At 40.1% G+C, this 20,168-nt stretch overlaps 1 protein-coding gene across 8 annotated transcripts in view; it reads left to right on the top strand.

Annotated features, from left to right (window-relative positions):
- LOC125463570 (E3 ubiquitin-protein ligase rnf213-alpha-like) overlaps nucleotides 1–20,168 on the top strand; it is a 205,762-nt gene that overhangs the window by 11,309 nt on the left and 174,285 nt on the right. For 4 of the 8 annotated variants that reach the window (XM_048554962.2, XM_048554964.2, XM_048554963.2 and 1 more), the window contains 3 exons: nucleotides 6,215–6,453; nucleotides 9,260–9,901; nucleotides 14,258–14,881. In XM_048554962.2, coding sequence (XP_048410919.2) covers nucleotides 6,215–6,453; nucleotides 9,260–9,901; nucleotides 14,258–14,881 — 1,505 coding nt within the window. The remainder of the gene's footprint in view (nucleotides 1–6,214; nucleotides 6,454–9,259; nucleotides 9,902–14,257; nucleotides 14,882–20,168) is intronic. The other 4 variants (XM_048554967.2, XM_048554969.2, XM_048554968.2 and 1 more) reach the window with 1 other exon arrangement.

The raw sequence follows: 20,168 nt of genomic DNA, 5'->3' as shown, positions 1-20,168 counted from the left end.
TCCCAACATTGATCCTTGTGGGCCACAACTTGAATATTTTGTCAATATATGTAGTTACCTTGAACTTCTGTCCTGTTTCAGTGTTGCAGCTAGATTGCTGTCTAATCTGCTACATGTTTCCTTAATCCATGTTTTGTGACCGCAGTCTATTACGTGTTTCCTATTTTCTTGAATAGTGTTAAGTCAATACTCCTGGTTGAACCTCCAAGAGGAGTAGAGCTGTGACAATTCTGAGTTTGCTTTCCAGTTATTAGCTGAAAATAGATTGATATTCTTTGAACCATAACTTGACAGTTCTGGTGTGGATCAAAACATGTAGCAGTTACTGGTATCTTTTCCTTCTTGTACCCCTGTTCTGCTGTTTTATTCCACTTGTTTGTTGGCAGCTTGCTTTCCAGATCGTTGCATTTTCCTCTGCCCCTGTGTTAGGGACTTAGAGACATGTTAAAGCTTTAAATAAATGCAAGTCTTTCATCCTTCACCCTTATGTCAGTTCGAGTTATAGTTGGGAAATCTTGGTTAGATTAATTGAAAATTTCACAGAATTCCAAACTGGAAGCAGCTGTTCAAACCTGTTGAGTCCATTATTACCCCTCCAAAGAGCAGTCCATCCAGACCCCCTCTGTAACCCTGCATTTCCTGTGGCTAATCCACCTCACGTGGACATCCCCACACGCTGTGAGCAACTTAATGTGGCCAATCCACCTAATGTGCACATCTTTGGAAGTAAATTGGGGCACCCAGAGGAAATTCATGCTGACGCGGGGAGACTGGCTGCATGGAGTTTGCACGATCTCCCAAAGCTGGAATCAAACCCAAGCCCATGGTGCTGTGAGGTAGCAGTGCTAGCCACTGGGCCACCCTCTTGTATCCAGCCAATCTGATGTGCATGATAGTGTTTATCCTCACATAAGCCTTTTCCCAACTCCTTGTTCTATTCCTCATCCTGCTCCATCAGAATAACTTTTTATTTCTTCGTCCCGCATATACTTAGCAAGTTTTTCTTTAAAAGTATCTATACTATTTGCCGGAGATAGTAGGAACTGCCAATACTGGAGAATCTGAGACAACAAGGTGTAGAGCTGGATGAACACAGCAGGCCAAGCAGCATCAGAGGAACAGAAGAAGGGTCTCGACCTGAAACGACAGCTTTCCTCTGATGCTGTTTGGTCTGCTGTGTTCGTCCAGCTCAACACGCTGTTATCTTACACTATTTGCCTCACTACTTCATATTCCCACAGCTGGTTAGGTAAATGAATGTTTGTAGGTTGTCTGTTGCTAATATTGTTAATTGTTTCCCGAATTTAAGATTCTCTAAAAAGTAACATATGTAATTCTATCCTATCAAACTTGTTCATAACACAGATGGGGGAGGATGGTGCAATGGTTTGTTGTAAGTAGATGACAATGACAAAATTGCAACACTTGTGAAGTAACAGGCTTTGACATTTCTCATGAGCAATTGTTATACTGAAGGGCTATTTTGGCATGACACAACCAAATTTGAATTCCTTAACATGAATAACATCGAAATACGAGCAGGAATAGGCCGTTAAGACTTCTGAGCTTACTGTATCATTCATCATGATCGTGGCTGATCATCCAACTCATAGTCATACAGTATGGAAACAGATCCTGCGATCCAATTTGTGTACACAGATCAGCTGACCTAAACTAATTCCATTTGGCCCATATCCCCCTAAATCCTTCCTATTCATGTACCTATCCAGGATGTGAGTTTGCTCACTGAGTTGGAAGGTTAGTTTTCAGGCGTTTCATCACCATTCTAGGTAACATCATCAGTGAGCCTCCGATGAAGCGCTGGTGTTATGTCCTGCTTTCTATTTGTCTGTTTAGGTTTCCTTGGGTTGGTGATGTCATTTCCTGTTCTTTTTCTCAGAGGATGGTAGATAGGGTCCAAATCAATGTGTTCGTTGATGGAGTTCCGGTTGGAATGCCATGCTTCTAGGAATTCTCGTGCATGTCTCTGTTTGGCTTGTCCTAGGATGGATGTGTTGTCCCAACCAAAGTGGTGTCCTTCCTCATCTGTATGTAAGGATACTGGTGATAGTGGGTCATGTCGTTTTGTGGCTAGTTGATGTTCATGTATCCTGGTGGCTAGCTTACTGCCTATTTGTCCAATGTAGTGTTTGTCACAGTTCTTGCAAGGTATTTTGTAGATGACATTCGTTTTGCTTGTTGTCTGTATAGGGTCTTTTAAGTTCATTAGCTGCTGTTTTAGTGTGTTGGTGGGTTTGTGGGCTACCCTGATGCCAAGAGGTCCGAGTAGTCTGGCAGTCATTTCGGAAATGTCTTTGATGTAGGGGAGAGTAGTTATGGTTTCTGGGCCCGTTTTGTCTGTTTGTTTGGGTTTGTTGCTGAGAAATCGGCGGACTGTGTTCATTGGGTACCCGTTCTGTTTGAATACGCTGTTTGGGGGTTTTCTTCTGCTGTTCGTAGTTGCTCTGTGCTGCAGTGTGTGGTGGCTCGTTGGAATAATGTTCTAATGCAGCTTCATTTGTGGGTGTTGGGACGGTTGTTCCTGCAGTTCAGTATTTGGTCCGTATGTGTTGTTTACACTTTGATTGGGACATGATGTCCATCCTAGGACAAGCCAAACAGAGACACGCACGAGAATTCCTAGAAGCATGGCATTCCAACCGGAACTCCATCAACAAACACATTGATTTGGAGCCAATCTACCATCCTCTGAGAAAAAGAACAGGAAATGACATCGCCAACGCAGGAAATGACATCACCAACCCAAGGAAACCTAAACAGATAAATAGAAAGCGGGACATAACACCAGTGCTTCATCAGAGGTTCACTGATGATGTTACCGAGAATGGTGATGAAACTTCAGAAAACTAACCTTCCAGTTCAGCGAGCAACCTCACATCCAGAAACTCAACCTGAGCTACAAATCTCAAAACTCGCTATGTGCCGATCCAGTTACCTTTTAAATATTGTACCTTCCCTGGCAGCTTGCTTCATACATGGATTACCCTCTATGTGAAGAAGTTGCCCCTCAGGTCCCTTGGAGATCTTTGCATTCTCACTTTAAACCTGTGGCCTCTAGGTTTGGACTCCCTTATCCCTGGAAAAGACGTTTGCTCTTCACCCTATCCATGCCCTTCATGATTTTATGACCTTTGTAAGATCACCCCTTAGCCTCAACTCAAATAGCGTGTTCCTGTTTCTCCCCACTATCCTTTGATTGTTTTTGTTCCAAGTGCTGTATCCAACTCCTTGAAGTCATATAATGGATTTGGCTTCGACTGCTTTCTCTGGTAGTGAATTCCACAGGCTGACTACTCTCAGAGAAGAAATTTCTTCTCATCTCAATCCTAAATGGGTTAACCTATATCCTTCGACTGTGACTTCTGGTTTTGGACTCCCCCCATTATTGGAATATCCTTCCTGCATCTACCCTGCCTAAGCCTCTTAGAATTTTATTCATATCTGTGAGACCCCCTGTCATTCTTATGTACTCCAGTAATATGTACTCCACTAAATTGGGGAGGAAATGACCTACTGGTACTATTGACAGACTATTAATCCAGAAACTCAGCTAATGGTCTGGGGACCTGGGTTTGGATCCCACCATGGCAGATGGTAGTATTTGAATTCATTTTAAAAAAGTCTGGAATTAAGTGCCTATTGATGACCATGAAATCGTTGTCGATTATCAGAAAAACCCAAGATAATAAAATGTAAGGCTGGATGAACACAGCAGGCCCAGCAGCATCTCAGGAGCACAAAAGCTCTGATGAAGGGTCTAGGCCCGAAACGTCAGCTTTTGTGCTCCTGAGATGCTGCTGGGCCTGCTGTATTCATCCAGCCTCACATTTTATTATCTTGGATTCTCAAGCATCTGCAGTTCCCATTATCACTGATACAATTTTAACCTCACTGCGAAGCCTCTTCCAGGGATGCCTAACCTGAAGAAGTTACCCTCCTCCCTCCGGACCGACCTCAGGGAATCTTTCTCCCACTGCAACTCTCTTGTAATCTCTTCAGCCTTGAAACTGCTCGACCATGCCCTGAAGCAAACTAGGTACCACAGCCTCAGCACTTGCCTACGGAACCGGATCATCCCCATTGGACTACAGTCTACATTCAAGCCTTCCCAATTTGGCCCCAACCATGACCACTTCTACACCCAGAAAATTCAGACCCTTCAGAAGCATTTCTCCCTGCGAGTCCTCAAACAGTCACTCGCTGCCATGCGCCGGCACCTTCCAGGCACTGCAATCCAGCCCTTTCTGATGAAGGGTCTAGGCGCGAAACGTCAGCTTTTGTGCTCCTGAGATGCTGCTGTGTTCATCCAGCCTCACATTTTATTATCTTGGATTCTCCAGCATCTGCAGTTCCCATTATCACATCAGAAAAACCCATCTGGTTTACAAATGTCCTTTGGGGAAGGAACTCTACCATACCAATGTGTTTTGGCCTACATGTGATTTCAGATGCACAGCAATGTGGTTGACTTTTAATTGCCTGCTGAAAGGAAGCCTAGGAAGCCACTGAGTTCAAGGGAAGTTAGGGACAGGCAATAAATGCTGACTAGCCAGCAATGTCTAATGAGTGAGCAAAAAAAGACTGATGTAACCTTTTCTCACGTCAGCCTACCACTCCAAGAATCAGTCCGATAAACCTTTGCTGTACTCCCTCCATAGCAAGAACATCTTTCCTCTGATGTGGTCTTATAAAGGCCCCATAATTTTAGCAAGACAACCCTGCACCTGTCTTCAAATCCTCTTGCTATGAAGGCTAGCATACCACTTGACTTTCACGCCTGAAGTACTGACACACTTACCTTCACAATTAGTGTTTGAGGATGCCTCGGTTTCTTTGCTCATTCTTCTTTCTCAATTTATAGCCATTTAGATAATCCTCCACCTTGTTTTTTTGCTTCCAAAGTGGATAGTCTCATATTTATTGACATTAAATGGCATCTGCCATGCATTTCCCCATGCACTGAACTTGTCCAAATTGCTTTGAAGCATCTGCATCCTCCTCACAGCTCACCCTCCTCCCAGTTTTGTGTCACCTGCAAATTTAGCGATATTACATTGAATTCCCTATCTAAATCAGTATTATATACTCTGAATAGCTAGGGTCCTATGACTGGTTCCTGCTGTATTCCACTAGTCACTTCTGCCATTCAGAAACAGATCTGTTTCTTCCTTCAGAGACAGCAAGAAGTGCAGATGCTGGAGCCAGAGTCGATGTTCCCTGCCTGCTCGTCAGTTTTCCACTCATCTCAATACATTACCCTTGTTCCATGTGCTTTAATTTTGCATGCTAATCTCTTAACTGATAATCAGTTGAATGTGTTCTGGACGTGCAAGTCCATTGGTTCCCCTTCATCAGCTCTGAGTTAGATCCTTGAAGAATTCCGGTAGACTTGTTAAGTGTGATTTCCCTTTTGTAAATTCACGCGGACCCTGTCCAATGCTGCTGCTGAGTAACAAACTATTGGGAAATTTAAGAAAAGTTTCTATAAGGTACAAAGAAATTGGTTTATTACTACAGCAAAGGTGTGTTAAGAAATTATCTTATTGTGGCGGCAAGAAATTATATTAGGTTGTGAATATGATTTTCAAGTCTAATGTAATTGAAGTTAATCTATGTTTTTTATTGTGACTTCATACAGCCATGTTTGCATGTTTACGCTGTCTGGCAAACTGGCACACAGTCACTGATAACAAAGTGTGGAGCTGGGTGAACACAGCAGGCCAAGCAGCATCTCAGGAGCACAAAAGCTGACGTTTCGGGCCTAGACCCTTCATCAGGGAGAGGCCGGAAACGTCAGCTTTTGTGCTCCTGAGATGCTGCTTGGCCTGCTGTGTTCATCCAGCTCCACACTTTGTTATCTTGGATTCTCCAGCATCTGCAGTTCCCATTATCGCTGGCACACAATCACTGTTCTGTCTGATTTGACATTATCATCAACGAATTTATTGGCCTTGGTGATCTCTAGTTGGACAGGCTTATTGTGATTCTAGGCATGCAGGTTAACACAAGCTTGAATTTCTAAGAGATCAATTAAATGTCTTGTGTCAGTGGAATTAAATTCTAGTCTCCAAGCTCATATATTAAAACTCCTTATTGGGAACATTTTTTGATGTGTAGCTCTGGATTTGAGTTCTTGTTTTATTTTAATGATGTGGGTTTACCTTGGTAATTATTTCTCATTATTCACCTAAAGCTATGCCCCTGATTAGTGGGAAGATTAAAGCTGAAGCCCCAGATTTATCAATGCCTATGGATGTTGACCTGGACCTGTCTGCCACTTCCTCCATAACTATGGAAAGTGAAGTGTCCTTGCTGGAACCAGAGGCTCCTCCTTATAAGTTGCAGTGTGGCCAAAATTCAGTCCTGATGGCAATTTCAGAAAAAGAAAGCAAAATATCTGATCAACCACGAAAGGGGAGCTCTAATAAGAAGGTAAGTTAGTTAAGCACGCAACAATATTTGCAATTTCTAAAGTAGTGTTCTGGATAATTTTTTATTCACTTGTGGGAATGCTTTGGTTGGGCCAGCATTTATTGTCTATTCATAATTGCCCTTGAAAATGTGGTGGTGAGTTGCCTTTTTGAAGGCTGTAAGTGGTGTGGTTGACCCACAATGCCATTAGGGAAGGAGTACCAGGATTCTGACCTAGTGATGCTGGTGGTATATTTCCAAGTCAGGATGATGAATAGCTTGGCGGTGAACTTGCTGGTGGTGGTGTGTTCTCACACATCTGCTGCCCTTTGTCCTTCTACATGATAGTGATCATGGGTTTTGTCTAAAGATTTTTAGTGAATTTCTGCAGTGCATCTGTACTAAATTGTCCTGTTCACAAGGCTTCTGAGATGTGTTTCCCTTGTGTAGAAGCCAGGCAAAACTAGAGTCCTCAATGTGGCATGTGAGACTTCAGATCATGGAATAATTACAGCACAGAAGGAGATCATTTGGCCCACTGTCTCTTAAGCTAAAGTGAAGAAACTAGAAAAGTTGAGATTGTTTACTCTAGAGCAGTGTAGGAAACGTAAAACTAATTCTGACGGCTTTGGTAGATTATGTAAGAAGCTGTTTCTATTTGCATGAGTTGGTAACCCAAGAAAGAATTCAGAGATCTAAAGCAATTGCATAAGGTTTTATTTTATCATTGTAACTTATCTTTTAGATTGTACTTGATATTAAAGAACATTCCTTCATCACATGCAGCTCATCTGCTTTCATCCAGGATTTTGTTATTTCAAAGTTGACTTTTCTAATGCCTTCCTCACTAGCCTGCTATCCTCTCCCTTCATAAAATTGAACTCATCCAAATCACTTTATCATGACATACATCAAGTCACCTAACTCACATGCTTTATGATATAAATTGGTTCAAACACCTCAAACAAACTTTTAAAAAATTAAATTCGAATCTTACCATGATTTCACCCTCAGTATTGCTTTTTCCTCAATTTGTGATATGTCTGTGATAACCACTTTATGTTATACATTTGACAAAATGGAATCAATCTGGTTTGGGTCCATTCAGATTTTAAGAACATACGACGTGTACTGGCATTTTGTCCCCAACTTGTGACAGCACTTTGCATCTTGTATGTAGAAAGTTTCACTCCAGTCTAATCTAGCTCTGCAGCTGTCTTGTTTGTTCTCGATCGGACTCTTATCCAATTTTCCTGCACCCAATTTGGCTCTGGAGCAAGCCCATATTCAATGTAAGGATGACTAAGTAATTTAATGGAAATGACTGATAATTTGCTTTCATCATGCTGTTAACCTCAATGGCCACTCCTGTTGAGTTTTCCCAATGATATACAAAGGTTCTAAAGTAAAATATAAATTTGAATACAAAAGAATAATAATGACCTGTCCTTAGGGCATTGATTAAAATCTTAAAACACTGGCAGTGTTATTCATGTGGAATACAGAGAACTTCAAGCATACTAGTTTCGAAATTTAATTTTTTTTCTTTATTCATTCACTGAATGAGGGCTTCGCTGGCTAGGCAGCTTTTATTACCCATTCTGAATTGCCCAGAGGGCAGTTAAGATTCACCCACATTGCTGTGGGTCTGGAGTCATATGTAGGCGAGACCAGGTAAGGAAGGCACTTTCCTTCCCTAAAGGACATTAGTGAACCAGATGGGTTTTTTCAACAATTGACAATGGATTCACGGTCATCATTAGATTCTTAATTCCAGATATTTATTCAATTCAAATTCGTCCATTTACATTGGTCTGATTTGAACCCATGTCCCCAGAATGCTATCCGGGTCTTTTGATTAACAGTCCAGCAATAATACCATTAGGCCATCACCTCCTCTTAATTTAATTATTTAAACTAATTTAATTAGTTTTGCATTTATCTTGAAGCAAAGCAAGAGGTAGAACATAGAAAATAGAACAGTACAGCACAGAACAGGCCCTTCAGCCTACGATGTTGTGCCGAACATTGATCCTCATGTATGCACCCTCAAATTTCTGTGACCGTATGCATGTCCAGCAGTCTCTTAAATGTCCCCAATGACCTTGCTTCCACAACTGCTGCTGGCAACGCATTCCATGCTTTGACAACTCTCTGTGTGTAAAGAACCCACCTCTGACATCCCCTCTATACTTTCCTCCACACAGCTTAAAACTATGACCCCTCGTGTTAGCCTTTTCTGCCCTGGGAAATAGTCTCTGGCTATCAACTCTATCTATGCCTCTCATTATTGGTATTGCAATAAATATTAGAAATGCTGGAAATGTTTAGCAGGTCAGACAGCATCCGAGGAGACAGAAACAGTTAACATTTCAGATGATAGATTTCGACATTTAGAATGCAACAACAAATTCATTTAGTTTTCACTGACATCTGGAAAATTCATGCCACATGATAGCCATGTGATCATTTCTAATGTGTTGAAATTTTCAGCTTGTTATTTTCAAATAAAACAGGAATAAATGGTCAGTTCAGGTACAGTAAATCACAAGTTTAGCTAAAATAAATATCAAATTTTGAGGAGTAAACTAATTTAGCTAATTTATTTCTATTAAAGTGAACAAAGATGCAATAAAGTGCTGTGCCACTTTTGTGATGGTAACATTTCAGCACTATACAGGAGTGATTCATTTTCTCAAGTATGGTGAAGAAATGGTCTGTATTTCTATGGAGCATTATATTTTAACAATTGCTTGGCAAAAGTTGAAGAATGGTATTCATTGCTATTGTCCACGTGGTCTAATTCTGGTATGTTTTATTAATGCAGAAGAAAAGAAAAAAGAAAACAAAGAGGTTGAGTGGAGCTGAGATGGAGTCCTCTGCTCCTCAACTCAGGCACTTGAGTGAAAATGAACAGAAGGACATTGAACGACTCAGTAAAGTTGACACTGAAACTGAACAACCCACTGTTGGTAGTGAAAATAGAAGTTACTCTGGCAGCGATGATTTGATCAATGACCAAAACTCTATTTGTAATATTACTAATTTGCAGGTTGCTGCAGATGATGAACATCCTCCAAACTCAACAAATATTGAGGAAGTTCCAGCTAGTTGTGGTCCAGTCGGAAATCTGGTAAATTTAGACATTGTAGCATTCCAAAGTGACATAACTGATAAGGACAAAGATGGTGTAGTCCAATCTGTTACTGAGAGTGATCCGCTTCATCCAAGCAAGAGTAACAAACCAGCCTCTGCAGTGAATGAAGGATCATTAATCACTGAGAAATTGAGCAGTAGGAAAGATGGCACTCAGTCTGGAAGAGGAATTACTCCAGACGAATCTGAATCAACATTCACTAGTGCTGACAATAAACCACTTCATACACCTGACAGTGACTCAAGTAGTTCTGTCGAAGAAAATAATGATCAGTATGACATGAAGAAAGAAAAAGACATTCTACTTACTCAGGTTACAAATCATTCTCGGTATTATTTATGAAAATAAACTATTTTAAGACTATATGGTGTTTAAATAATAATAAAAAATCAATCGTAATAACTTAAATTATCTTGGCATGACAGAACTGTTGAAAAGTGAGATATTCTGCATTTTGTAATACTTTCCATGGGGCCGTTGAGAAAGGAAATTCTAAATATCCAAATCATTTTTAAAACTTGTTTTTAAAACCTTCTCCCCACTAACCCCCTTTAAGGCATGTTATCTGGGTGCTGACATGCCTCTATATTTCAATGAATATCCTACTCTTTATGTGAGACAAGAGCAGCCTTTTCGTTAATTGTAAATTATTCTGTGAAACCTGTATAACAATGGAGGAAAGTATCGAGTACTGACTGTTGGCAGGTTAATTAATTGGTGAAGCATCACTGACCAATCCAATCCTCTAGTCACATGATAGCCACAAGCTTCCCTGAATATGTCAATAGATAGAAATCGGTTGCCTTTCTAAGCCTATTTGAGCTGAGGACTTTTCCATTGGAATTAATTACGTTAAATAACACAAAATGCTGACAACATTCAATAGGTCTGCACCATCTATGGAGACAGAAACTGAGTCCACATTTCAGGTCAAGGACTTCAAAAGAAAGCTGGCGCTAATATTACCTGGTTCACTTGAACTATTTTGATTTTTAGATGTATCCAAATTTCTCCAAATGTTGAAAATTTCCTTGTCAGTCTCAAGGAAAATTAAATTTTAAAAAATGCCAGAAATTTGAAACAGTAACGATAAGCACAGCAGATCACTTAGCATCTGTGGAAAGTATAGAATTACGTAATATTTCAAACGTAACCTGTTAACAAAAATGAAAATGATAAATCATATGCATAGAATCAGGACTGTCACTAGTAAACCCTTGAAACAAAGAGGAAGTTCATGGTTTATGGAAATATCCCGTGCAAAGCATTTTTTAAACATGGAGAGCTCTTACATTGCACTGTCTCATGACTCCGACTGGCTATTAAACTCTCTTACCTGCTGTAGGCATATCAGAAGGCTTTATACATTGGCAGTCTACATACTAGACCTTGGTACAAACACACCTTTATGGCCATTAAGTTCTGGGATGGGACTCGACCCAGGAACATCTGCTTCAGAGAACAACATGTTACGCAATGTGCAATAAGGTATCCAACACTGAGAACAACAGTGAAGTGCATCTCTCAAACTATCACCCTCTTATACAAATTCATTGCAACACATGCTGTTTGACCTCATTTTTTTGTTTTGGGTTAAAAACGAAAGTAAAGTAAAAGAAAAAAAGCATGGGAATTTTGGAGTCAGGTATCTGTTTCCTAGCATCTATATGGGACACATATAAATTGGAATTTGATAATGGTCTGATGCATAAAATAGAGGAGATATAGGAAGTTGTAACTAGATCCTATGAGCTTCATTGAGAAATGATGAGGTACTTTGTTCAGAGATTGGAGATAACGCTATTTAATTTAAAAATCAACATCCTGTGGATTTTGCTATCTGAGTTGGAAAGCTGTGTTTTTATTAGGAAAAAGCAAATTGCTGCGAAGACTAACAGTACTGAGCAGCTGCAAAGGACACAGACACATTTACTGTTTCTGGTGTCGATTCGTTATCATTATTCTAATGTCCTTTGTGCCATAAATTTCACCACATTATTGTAGAAAATTTTTAAAGCTGTTTTTTGGAATGTGAAAGTTGCTGAAAGCATTAATTTATTGCCCTTATTTGGTTGAACTCATGTAAGTGGAATTCCTACAGCCCATGTGATAATAAATCTCCCACAGTGTAGTTTGATAGGGAAGTCCAAGATTTGGATCAGTGGGTTCAGTTGATTAGATTGAAAGACTACAGAAAATTGAGGTGGACTTTCTCATTTTCTCCCTTACTAAAGGTAACAGGAAAGGACTATGATAATACATTTTATTTTTAAAAAATGGATACTAAGGCATTCAAGTGGTTTTATTAATGTTTCCCCACTTGTTAACTGGTTTATCTGTATTACACCCAGCTAAATAAAGTTAGCTGATCTGATTTCAGAAAGCAATTAAAAGGATCATGTGGTGCAGTGGTGGTATGCCTACTCTTGAAGCAAGAGGCCTGTGTTAAAGCCCCACTTGCTCCAGAGGTTTTTAATAACATCCCTGAACATGTTGACTAGAAAAATAGGTTGGACAGCAATTAGGACTAATTTATTTACATGCCTACAGTTATAGAAAGTATATTAGTCAAATCCCTTGCTCCTAATTGCTATCGAGGAGTCTCTGCAACATTTTTGGCTGTAGCAAGAACAGAATCAACGTACATGGCAGTATTCCTTAATGTTGAATTGTATGCCTCATTGTTGGGAATTATACATAGAAATTGAATAAACTATTCTCGAGTGTGTGCATTTTAAAAATTTCTTAATTTTTAATACCATGAATGAATAATTTTAATCCTGGATGATTGGTTTGAGAGAATCACTTGGTGTTAATTAGCAGGGATCAGAATTGATTTTTAGACACAGGGAAGACATCCTCACCAGCCTACTAATTGCAAATGCATCTGTTCTTTACTAATAGGACTGAGCATTGCACAATCCTTGTCGGAATAGCAATCAGTGAGCTAAATGGGACAGATTTAGAACAAATCTAGCAACTCAGAACTGGGTAGCCATGAGGCATTTGTGTCATCAGCAGCAGGATTGTGTTTAAATACAGTTTTTAACCTCATGACCCAGCAATTCTTTCACTACTGCATTAATATCAAGCTGTGGGATCACACCTAGTTCAATGAAGAGTGCAGGAGAGCATGCCAGGGAAAGGACCAGGACCGCCTAAAAGTGAAGTTGTAAACGTGATGAAATTACATTTCAGGGCTTCCTGCATTGACCCAAACAATGGTTCAGGTCTATCTCTGCAGTTCTGCCACATCCAGACATAAATGGCAGTGGGAAATTAGATAAATAAAAAGAAATGGAAGCTCAACAAATATCCCCAGTAATGGGGAAGCCCAAGTCATTGGGTCAATATATATGGTTGAAGCATTTTCAACCAAATTCAGTTAGAATTACAAAATGAGGCTCTACCTTGGCTTCTTTCTAAGGTCTCTAAAGGCACTTTTTCAGTCTATTTGATTGACTCCACATGAATCAGGAATTGGCTGAAGGTATGGAAACTTCCTTTCATTCATTTGTAGGATGTGGGCTTTTTTGGCTGGACAGCATTTATTGCCTGTCCCTAGTTACCCTTGAGGAGATGATGATGGTGAGCTGCCTCCTTGAGCTGCTGCAGTCCAAATGCTGTACGTTGACTCATGATGCCCTTAGGAAGGGAATTCCATGATTTTGACCAAGTGGCAGTGAAGGAAAGGCAATATATTTCCAAATCAGAATGGTGAGTGACTTGGAAGGGAACTTGCAGATGATGGTGTTCTCATGTGTTTGCTGCCTAGATGGAAGTGGTTTTTGGTTTGGAAGGTACTTTCTACGGATCTTCAGTGAATTTCTGCTGTGGATCTTGTAGATAGTATACATTGCTGCTACTGAACGTCGATAGTGGAAGAAGTGGATGCATGTGGATGTGATGATAATCAAGCAGGAAGCTTTCTCCTGAATGGTGTCAAGCTTCTTGAGTACTTTTGGAGCTGCATCCATCCAGGCAAGTGGGGAGTATACCATTAGGCTCCTGACTTGTGCCTTGTAGATGGTGGACAGTCAGAAGGTGAATTAATTACTGTAGGTTTTCTAGCCTCTGACCTGCCCACGTAGCCAATGTGATAATGTGGTGAGTCAAGTTGAGTTTCTGGTGAATGGTAATCCCTAGAGGTTGATAGTGGAGGATTCAGTGATGGTAGAACTATTGAATGTCAAGGGGTGGTTAGATTGTCTCTATTTGGAGATGGTTATTGCCTGGACTTTGTATGGTACAGACGTTATATGCCACTTGTCAGCCTGAGCCTGGATTTTGTTCAAATCTTGTTGCATTTGAACATGGATTGTTTCAGTATCTGAGGAGATGTGAATGGTGCTGAGATTTGTGCAATCATTGGTGGACATTGCCACTTCTGACCTAATGATGGAGGGAAGGTCTTCGATGAAGTAGCTGAAATGTTCTAATCTCACAGTATTTAATTTGGGAGGAAATTAAATCTTTGCAGCTGTGTGATTATGGAGGGATAGAGCTTTAAAATGTAAAGCATCTGAATTTGCTTTGATGAAATCTTTGCAGCTGTGTGATTATGGAGGGATAGAGTTTTAAAATGTAAAGCATATGTATTTGCTTTGATATTGGTGTTCCTTTCTATCTTTCACATTGTCTAATTCTGATGTCTTTTAATATTTACAGAAAAGTAGAAAAAAGAAATCAAACAATTTGAGTGCAACTATTCAAAGTACGGAGATTTCTTCTGCTCTGCAGCCCAAACCTTCATATTCAGGCAATGAATACGACATAAAAGAAGGCAACGAAGTTGGCATCGAGGCTAGGAGCTATTTTACCAGCATTGATTTGACCAGTGACCTAAACTCTGCTCGTGATATTGCTGATCTGCAGGCTGCAGTAGGTGATAAACATTCTCCTAGTTCAACATGTACGGTAAAAACTCTGGACAGTCATAATCTAAACAGAGGTCAGGTAAATACAGGCCTTGCAGTATCCAAAAACGCCATTGTAACTGCAAAGAACATGGATGGTGCTGTCCAATCTGTTGCTGAGAGTGACCTTTATTCAAAAAACAACAACAAATCAGCCTATGTGATAGATGATGGACTTTCCACTACTGAGAAACTGAGCAGTGGAAAAGATATTGAACTTGAAAGAGGAGACAATTTGGGTGAATCTGTCGCAGCAGCTGCTCGTACTGATAGTGAGCTACTTGATTCAGCGGACAGCAACTTGAATAGTTCTGTTAAAGAAAAAACTACTGAGCAACATGGCATGACAAAGGAAGAGGACGTCCCATGCACAAAGGTTATAATTTTACTATAATATATAGAGATAAGCAGTTTATGACTATATAGTTTTGTTTAGAAAAGTGAATGTTGTTTCCAGTCAATGTATTGAAACTAACAAATGTAGCTTGGTATACTAGAAAATATATTGGAAAGGGAGATAATTCAGCATTTATTTTTATTTGTTCATTGGATGTGGGCAGTTGCCCATCCCTAATTTCTCTTGAGAAGGTGATGGTAAGTTGCCTTTTGAACTGTCTCAGCCCTTGCATTATAGGTACATCCACATTGCTCTCAAGAAAGGTGTTTCATTATTTTGTGTAGTCTTAACCTTGTATGCCTCGTTCTGTTTAAACACCCTGTGATTTGTATGTCCTTGTGTGTTATGATCTGCCTGTTCTGCACGCAAAACAAAATTTTTACTGTACTTGGGCACATGCGACAACAACCAGTAGATCAAATTAAATTTTGATACAATAGCAATGAGGGAACAATATAATTCCAAGCCAGAAGGTGTGTGTTGCTTGGAGGGGAGCCTGCAGGTTTTGGCATTGTCGTGCATTTATTGCTTTTGTCCTTTTTATGTGGTAGAGGTTGCTGATTTGGAAGATGCTGTCACTGTAGTCTGTGAGCATTGTTGCAGTGCATCTTATAAATGACTGACACTGCTACCACTGTTTCAGTGGTGAAGGGGGTGAATGTTGAATGTGGTGGATGAGGTGCCAGTCATGTGAGCTACATTTTCCTGAATACTGTTGAGCTTCTTGAGTGCTATTGGAAGTGTACCCATCCAGGCAAGTGGAGAGTGCTATATCACATATCTGATGTATGTTTTATAGATGGCAGAAAGGCTCTGGCGAGATGCCTAAATTACTAGCCTCTGACCTGCTATAGTAACAGCTATTTATCTGGGTGGTTCAAATCAGTTTTTGATCAATTACAATCTCTAGGACTGTAATGGATAATTCAATGATGATAATGCCATTAAACATAAAGATGAGATAGTGAGATTCTTTCTTACTGGAGATGGTCATTATCTGTGTGGTACAAATGATATTTGCCACTTGCAAGCCTAAGCCTGGATATTGTCCCGATCTTGCTGCATATGGATTAAGGATGCTTCATTTTCTCCGGAGTGAAAAGTAACGCAGAACATTGTGCAATCATCAGGGAATATGCTCAGTTCTAACTTTACGATGGAGGGAAGATCATTGATGAAGTAGCTAAAGATGGTTGGGCCTGGGCCACAAACCTGTAAAAATCCTGAGAATAAGACAACTGACCTCCTCTAATGACAAACATTTTCCTTTGTTCTGGGTATGACTCCATGACTCCCTCTAGTGTAGAGTCATCTCCTGTGCCTCCATCCCTGTTCCCATTGACTCCAGGTTTGATCGAGCTCCTTGATGTCACACTTTGTGAAATGCTGCCATGGTGTCAAGGGCAACATGCACCTCACTTCTGGAATTCAGCACTTCTGTCAAAATTTGGCTTAGAGGTAAAAGAACAAGTTGCTGTAGTCCAGAGGGCCATAGGTGTGCACTGTCATTTGAGAAAGACGTCTGGTGGTGAGTTTAACCTAAGAGTCATCATACCTCAGTACCTCAGGCGAGAAGTGAGATTGAGAAGACGTGACTGTAATGCAACCTCGATCATTGTGAGAATTGAAGCATGCAGTTGGCATCATTCTGCATCGCAAACCAGCCATCCAATCAACTGAGCTAACTAACCCCAAATTAAGCTGTAATGAGGTCAGGAGCTGAGTGACCCTGATGGAATCCAAACTTGTCATCAGTGAGCAGATTATTTCTAGGCAAGAGTTGCATGATAACACTGGTGATCAATGCTGTCATCAGTATATCTTTCTCAAATGGAAAATCCTCTGTAACTATTCACTTTAAGTCAGAGAGTCACACAGCACAGAAACAGACCTTTTGGCCCAGCAGTCATGCCAGCCATAATTCCAGACCAAACTAGTTACCACCTGCCTAAGTTTGGAGGGATAGCCCTCCAAACATTTCTTATTCACATACTTACCTAGATGTCTTTTAAATGTTCTAACTGTACTTGCATCCATCATTTCCTCTGAAAGTACATTTCACATATGAATCCCTCTCTGTGTAAAAAAAAATTGTCTCATGTCTTTAAATCTTTCTCCTCTCACCTTAAAAATATACGCCCAAAGTCTTGAAATCCCCCAGTTTAGGGAAAAGATACCAATCATTTACCTTCTATATACCCCTCACGATTTTACAAACCTCTATAAGGTCACACCTCAACGTCCTACGCTCCAGTGATAAAATTCCCAGCCTATCCAGCCTCTCCTTATAACTCAAGGCCTCCATTCCAGGCAACATCTTGGTAAATCTTTTCTGAACCCTCCAGCTTAATATCCTTCCTTTAACAGAGTGACCAGACTGCACACAGGACTCCAGAAGTGGCCTCACCGATGTCCTGTATAACCTCAACATGACGCCCCGGTTTACTTGTGATGTAAACTTCAAAGAATTATGTACCTGCTCCTTAGGCGTTTCTGTTTTATAACAGTACCTAAGGACCTACTTTTAATTGTATAGTTCTGCCCTTGTTTGTTTTTACCCAGTTGCAATTCCTTGCATTTATCCACATTGAACTCTACCTGAAACTCCTCAGTCCATTGGCCCAATTGATCAAGATCTCTTTGTAATCTTAGGTAACCATCTTCACTGTCCACTGTACCACTCTGCCTTATATTGTCATCTAAATTATTTTTATAAATGACAAAATGATAAAAGTGGACCCAATACTGACTTCTGTGGAACACTGTTAGTAACAAGCCTTCAGACAATAAACAACCCTCCACCACTGTTCTGTCTCCTGCTGTTAAGCTAATTTTGTATTCATTTGGCAAGCTTACCCTGAATTCTGTGTGATGTAACTTCACCGAGTCTTGCAAAAGACTTAACTAAAGCCCAAGTGAACAATATCAACCGTTCTGCTCTAATCAATCTTTTTGGTTACTTCCTCAAAAAACTTAATCAAGTTTGTGAAACACGATTTCCCTTGCACAAAGTCATGTTGATTATTCCTAATCATTTCTTGCCTCTCCAGATGCGTATAAATCCCATCCTTCAGAATCACTTCCAACAACTTATCCATGACTGAAATCAGATTGACTGGCCTGTAGTTCCCAGGCCTCTCCTTACATCCCTTCTCAAACAAAGGCATACCATTAGCCACTGTCCAGTAATGTGGCACCTCACCTGTAGCTGTAGAAGATACAAATATTTCTGCAAGGGGCCCCGTATTTTCCTCCCAGATACACTAGATCAAGTCCCAGAGATTTGTCCATCTTTATATTTTCCAAGACCTCCAGTACTTCCCTTCTGTAATGTGAGCTGTTTTTAAAACATCAATATTTATTTCCTTGCGTTCCTAGCCTCCATATCTTACTCCATAGTAAAAATAGATATGAAATATTCATTTAGTATCTATCCCATCTCCAGAGGTTCACCACAAAGATGACCTCTTTGATCTTTAAGGGGCTCACTCTCTCTCATTCCTTTCTTGTTCTTAATGTACTTGTGGAATCTCTTTGGATTATCTTTAACGTTATTTGCCAAGGCTATTTTCACCTATTTAGAGATATTCACAATTGGCCCATTTCCATCCTTTAACTAGCATCTGCTTAGCCTCATTGCAGCTGACCGCTACTACTGGGGTCTCAGTACAAGTGTTTATGTATTTCTTTTGAGAAAGAATTTTTCATTTTTAAATCCTAATTTTTAAGTTAAAGGAAGTAGCTAGTCTAACTAAGCTTTCTGTGGAATCTTCAATTTGATTAATTGTGTTCCAGTGTTGCTAGGTCAAAGTCCTCATTTCTCTGTCAACATTACCAAAAGCATCTCTTCTGTTGATGGAACTCTCATTGATGAATTAGTGGACTTACCTTCTTAAACAAGCTGTCACTTGCCACTGGGGATTTGCATTCACTAAATAAAATAATTAGAAGCTTGCTTGATTGCAGTTATCATTTTATTGCAACTATTTTAAACCCCAGTTTCCAGTTTCCTGTGGACTTCAAATTGTGAAACATTTTTTTTTGTAAATTAATTTATTGTAGTTCCCACTAATATGTAATTGTGGTACTCAGAAATTTCACTTTAGCCAGATTTCCCACCATTGAAACTGAGGCTTTCAGCTCCTCATCCAATTTGCACTCAGTGTCAAATTGTCTAAGAACATATTTCTTTGCATGGCTGTGTGAGAAAGTCTGTTTTCTGAAAATCTGAAGGTATGAAGAATTGGAAAGCTAGATGCATAGAAACAAGATGTTTCCAGCTCTCAACTTTCTACAGTTCTGAAAAGAAAACCAAACACCTTGAAGGACTTGCAGGAGGGGCAAGAAGGGAGACAGAAAAAGAAAATCACAATAGCGAGCAGAAGCCAAACAGATCATCATTCCCATAGTTCTTTTGCAAATTGTTTCTGTTTTGGGTTTTTCTGAAGAATCTGGTATTTCACAGCTATGTAAATCTTTACTGTGTGATAAGGATGTTGCTGGAAATGGAGGATTTAAGTAATAAGGAAAGACTGAATAGGTGGGGGCATTTTTCCTTGTAACTTCGGAGGATGAGTGTGACTTTATAGAGGTTTATGAAATCATGAGCATGGCTAGAATGAATGGCCAAGGTCTTTTTCTGGGTGTGGGAGTCCAAAACTAGAGGGCATTGGTTTAAGGTGAGAGGAAAGATTGAAAAGGGACCTGAGGGGTAACTTCTTCACGCAGAAGGTGATGTGTGTATGGAATGAACTGCGAGAGAAAGTGGGGGAGGTGGGTACAGTTATAAATTTAAAAGGCATCTGAATGGGTATATGTTTTGGTTGTTTATTTGATTTATTGCAATGTGCTGTATAGCCAGCTTGTGCAATACAAAGTATCATGGTAGCAGAACAGAGTGCCGAATGTAACATTACAGCATCTGAGAAGATGCATAGAGAGAGTAAAATCAAGCGAGTTTTGAGAAGATTTGTAGCTCAGGTTGAGGTTCTGGATGTGAGTTTGCTCAACTGAGCTGGAAGGTTAGTTTTCAGACGTTTCGTCACCATTCTAGGTAACATCATCAGTGAGCCTCCGACGAAGCGCTGGTGTTATGTCCCCTTTCTATTTATCTGTTTAGGTTTCCTTGGGTTGGTGATGTCATTTCCTGTTCTTTTTCTCAGGGAATGGTAGATGGGCTCCAAATCAATGTGTTTGTTGATGGAGTTCCAGTTGGAATGCCATGCTTCTATTGATTTGGAGCCCATCTACCATCCCCTGAGAAAAA

The sequence above is a fragment of the Stegostoma tigrinum genome, chromosome 22 (assembly GCF_030684315.1).
Source record: "Stegostoma tigrinum isolate sSteTig4 chromosome 22, sSteTig4.hap1, whole genome shotgun sequence".
Classification (NCBI taxonomy): Eukaryota; Metazoa; Chordata; class Chondrichthyes; order Orectolobiformes; family Stegostomatidae; genus Stegostoma; species Stegostoma tigrinum.
Note: the sequence above shows the minus strand (reverse complement) of the source record. Positions and strands in the feature narration are given on the sequence as shown.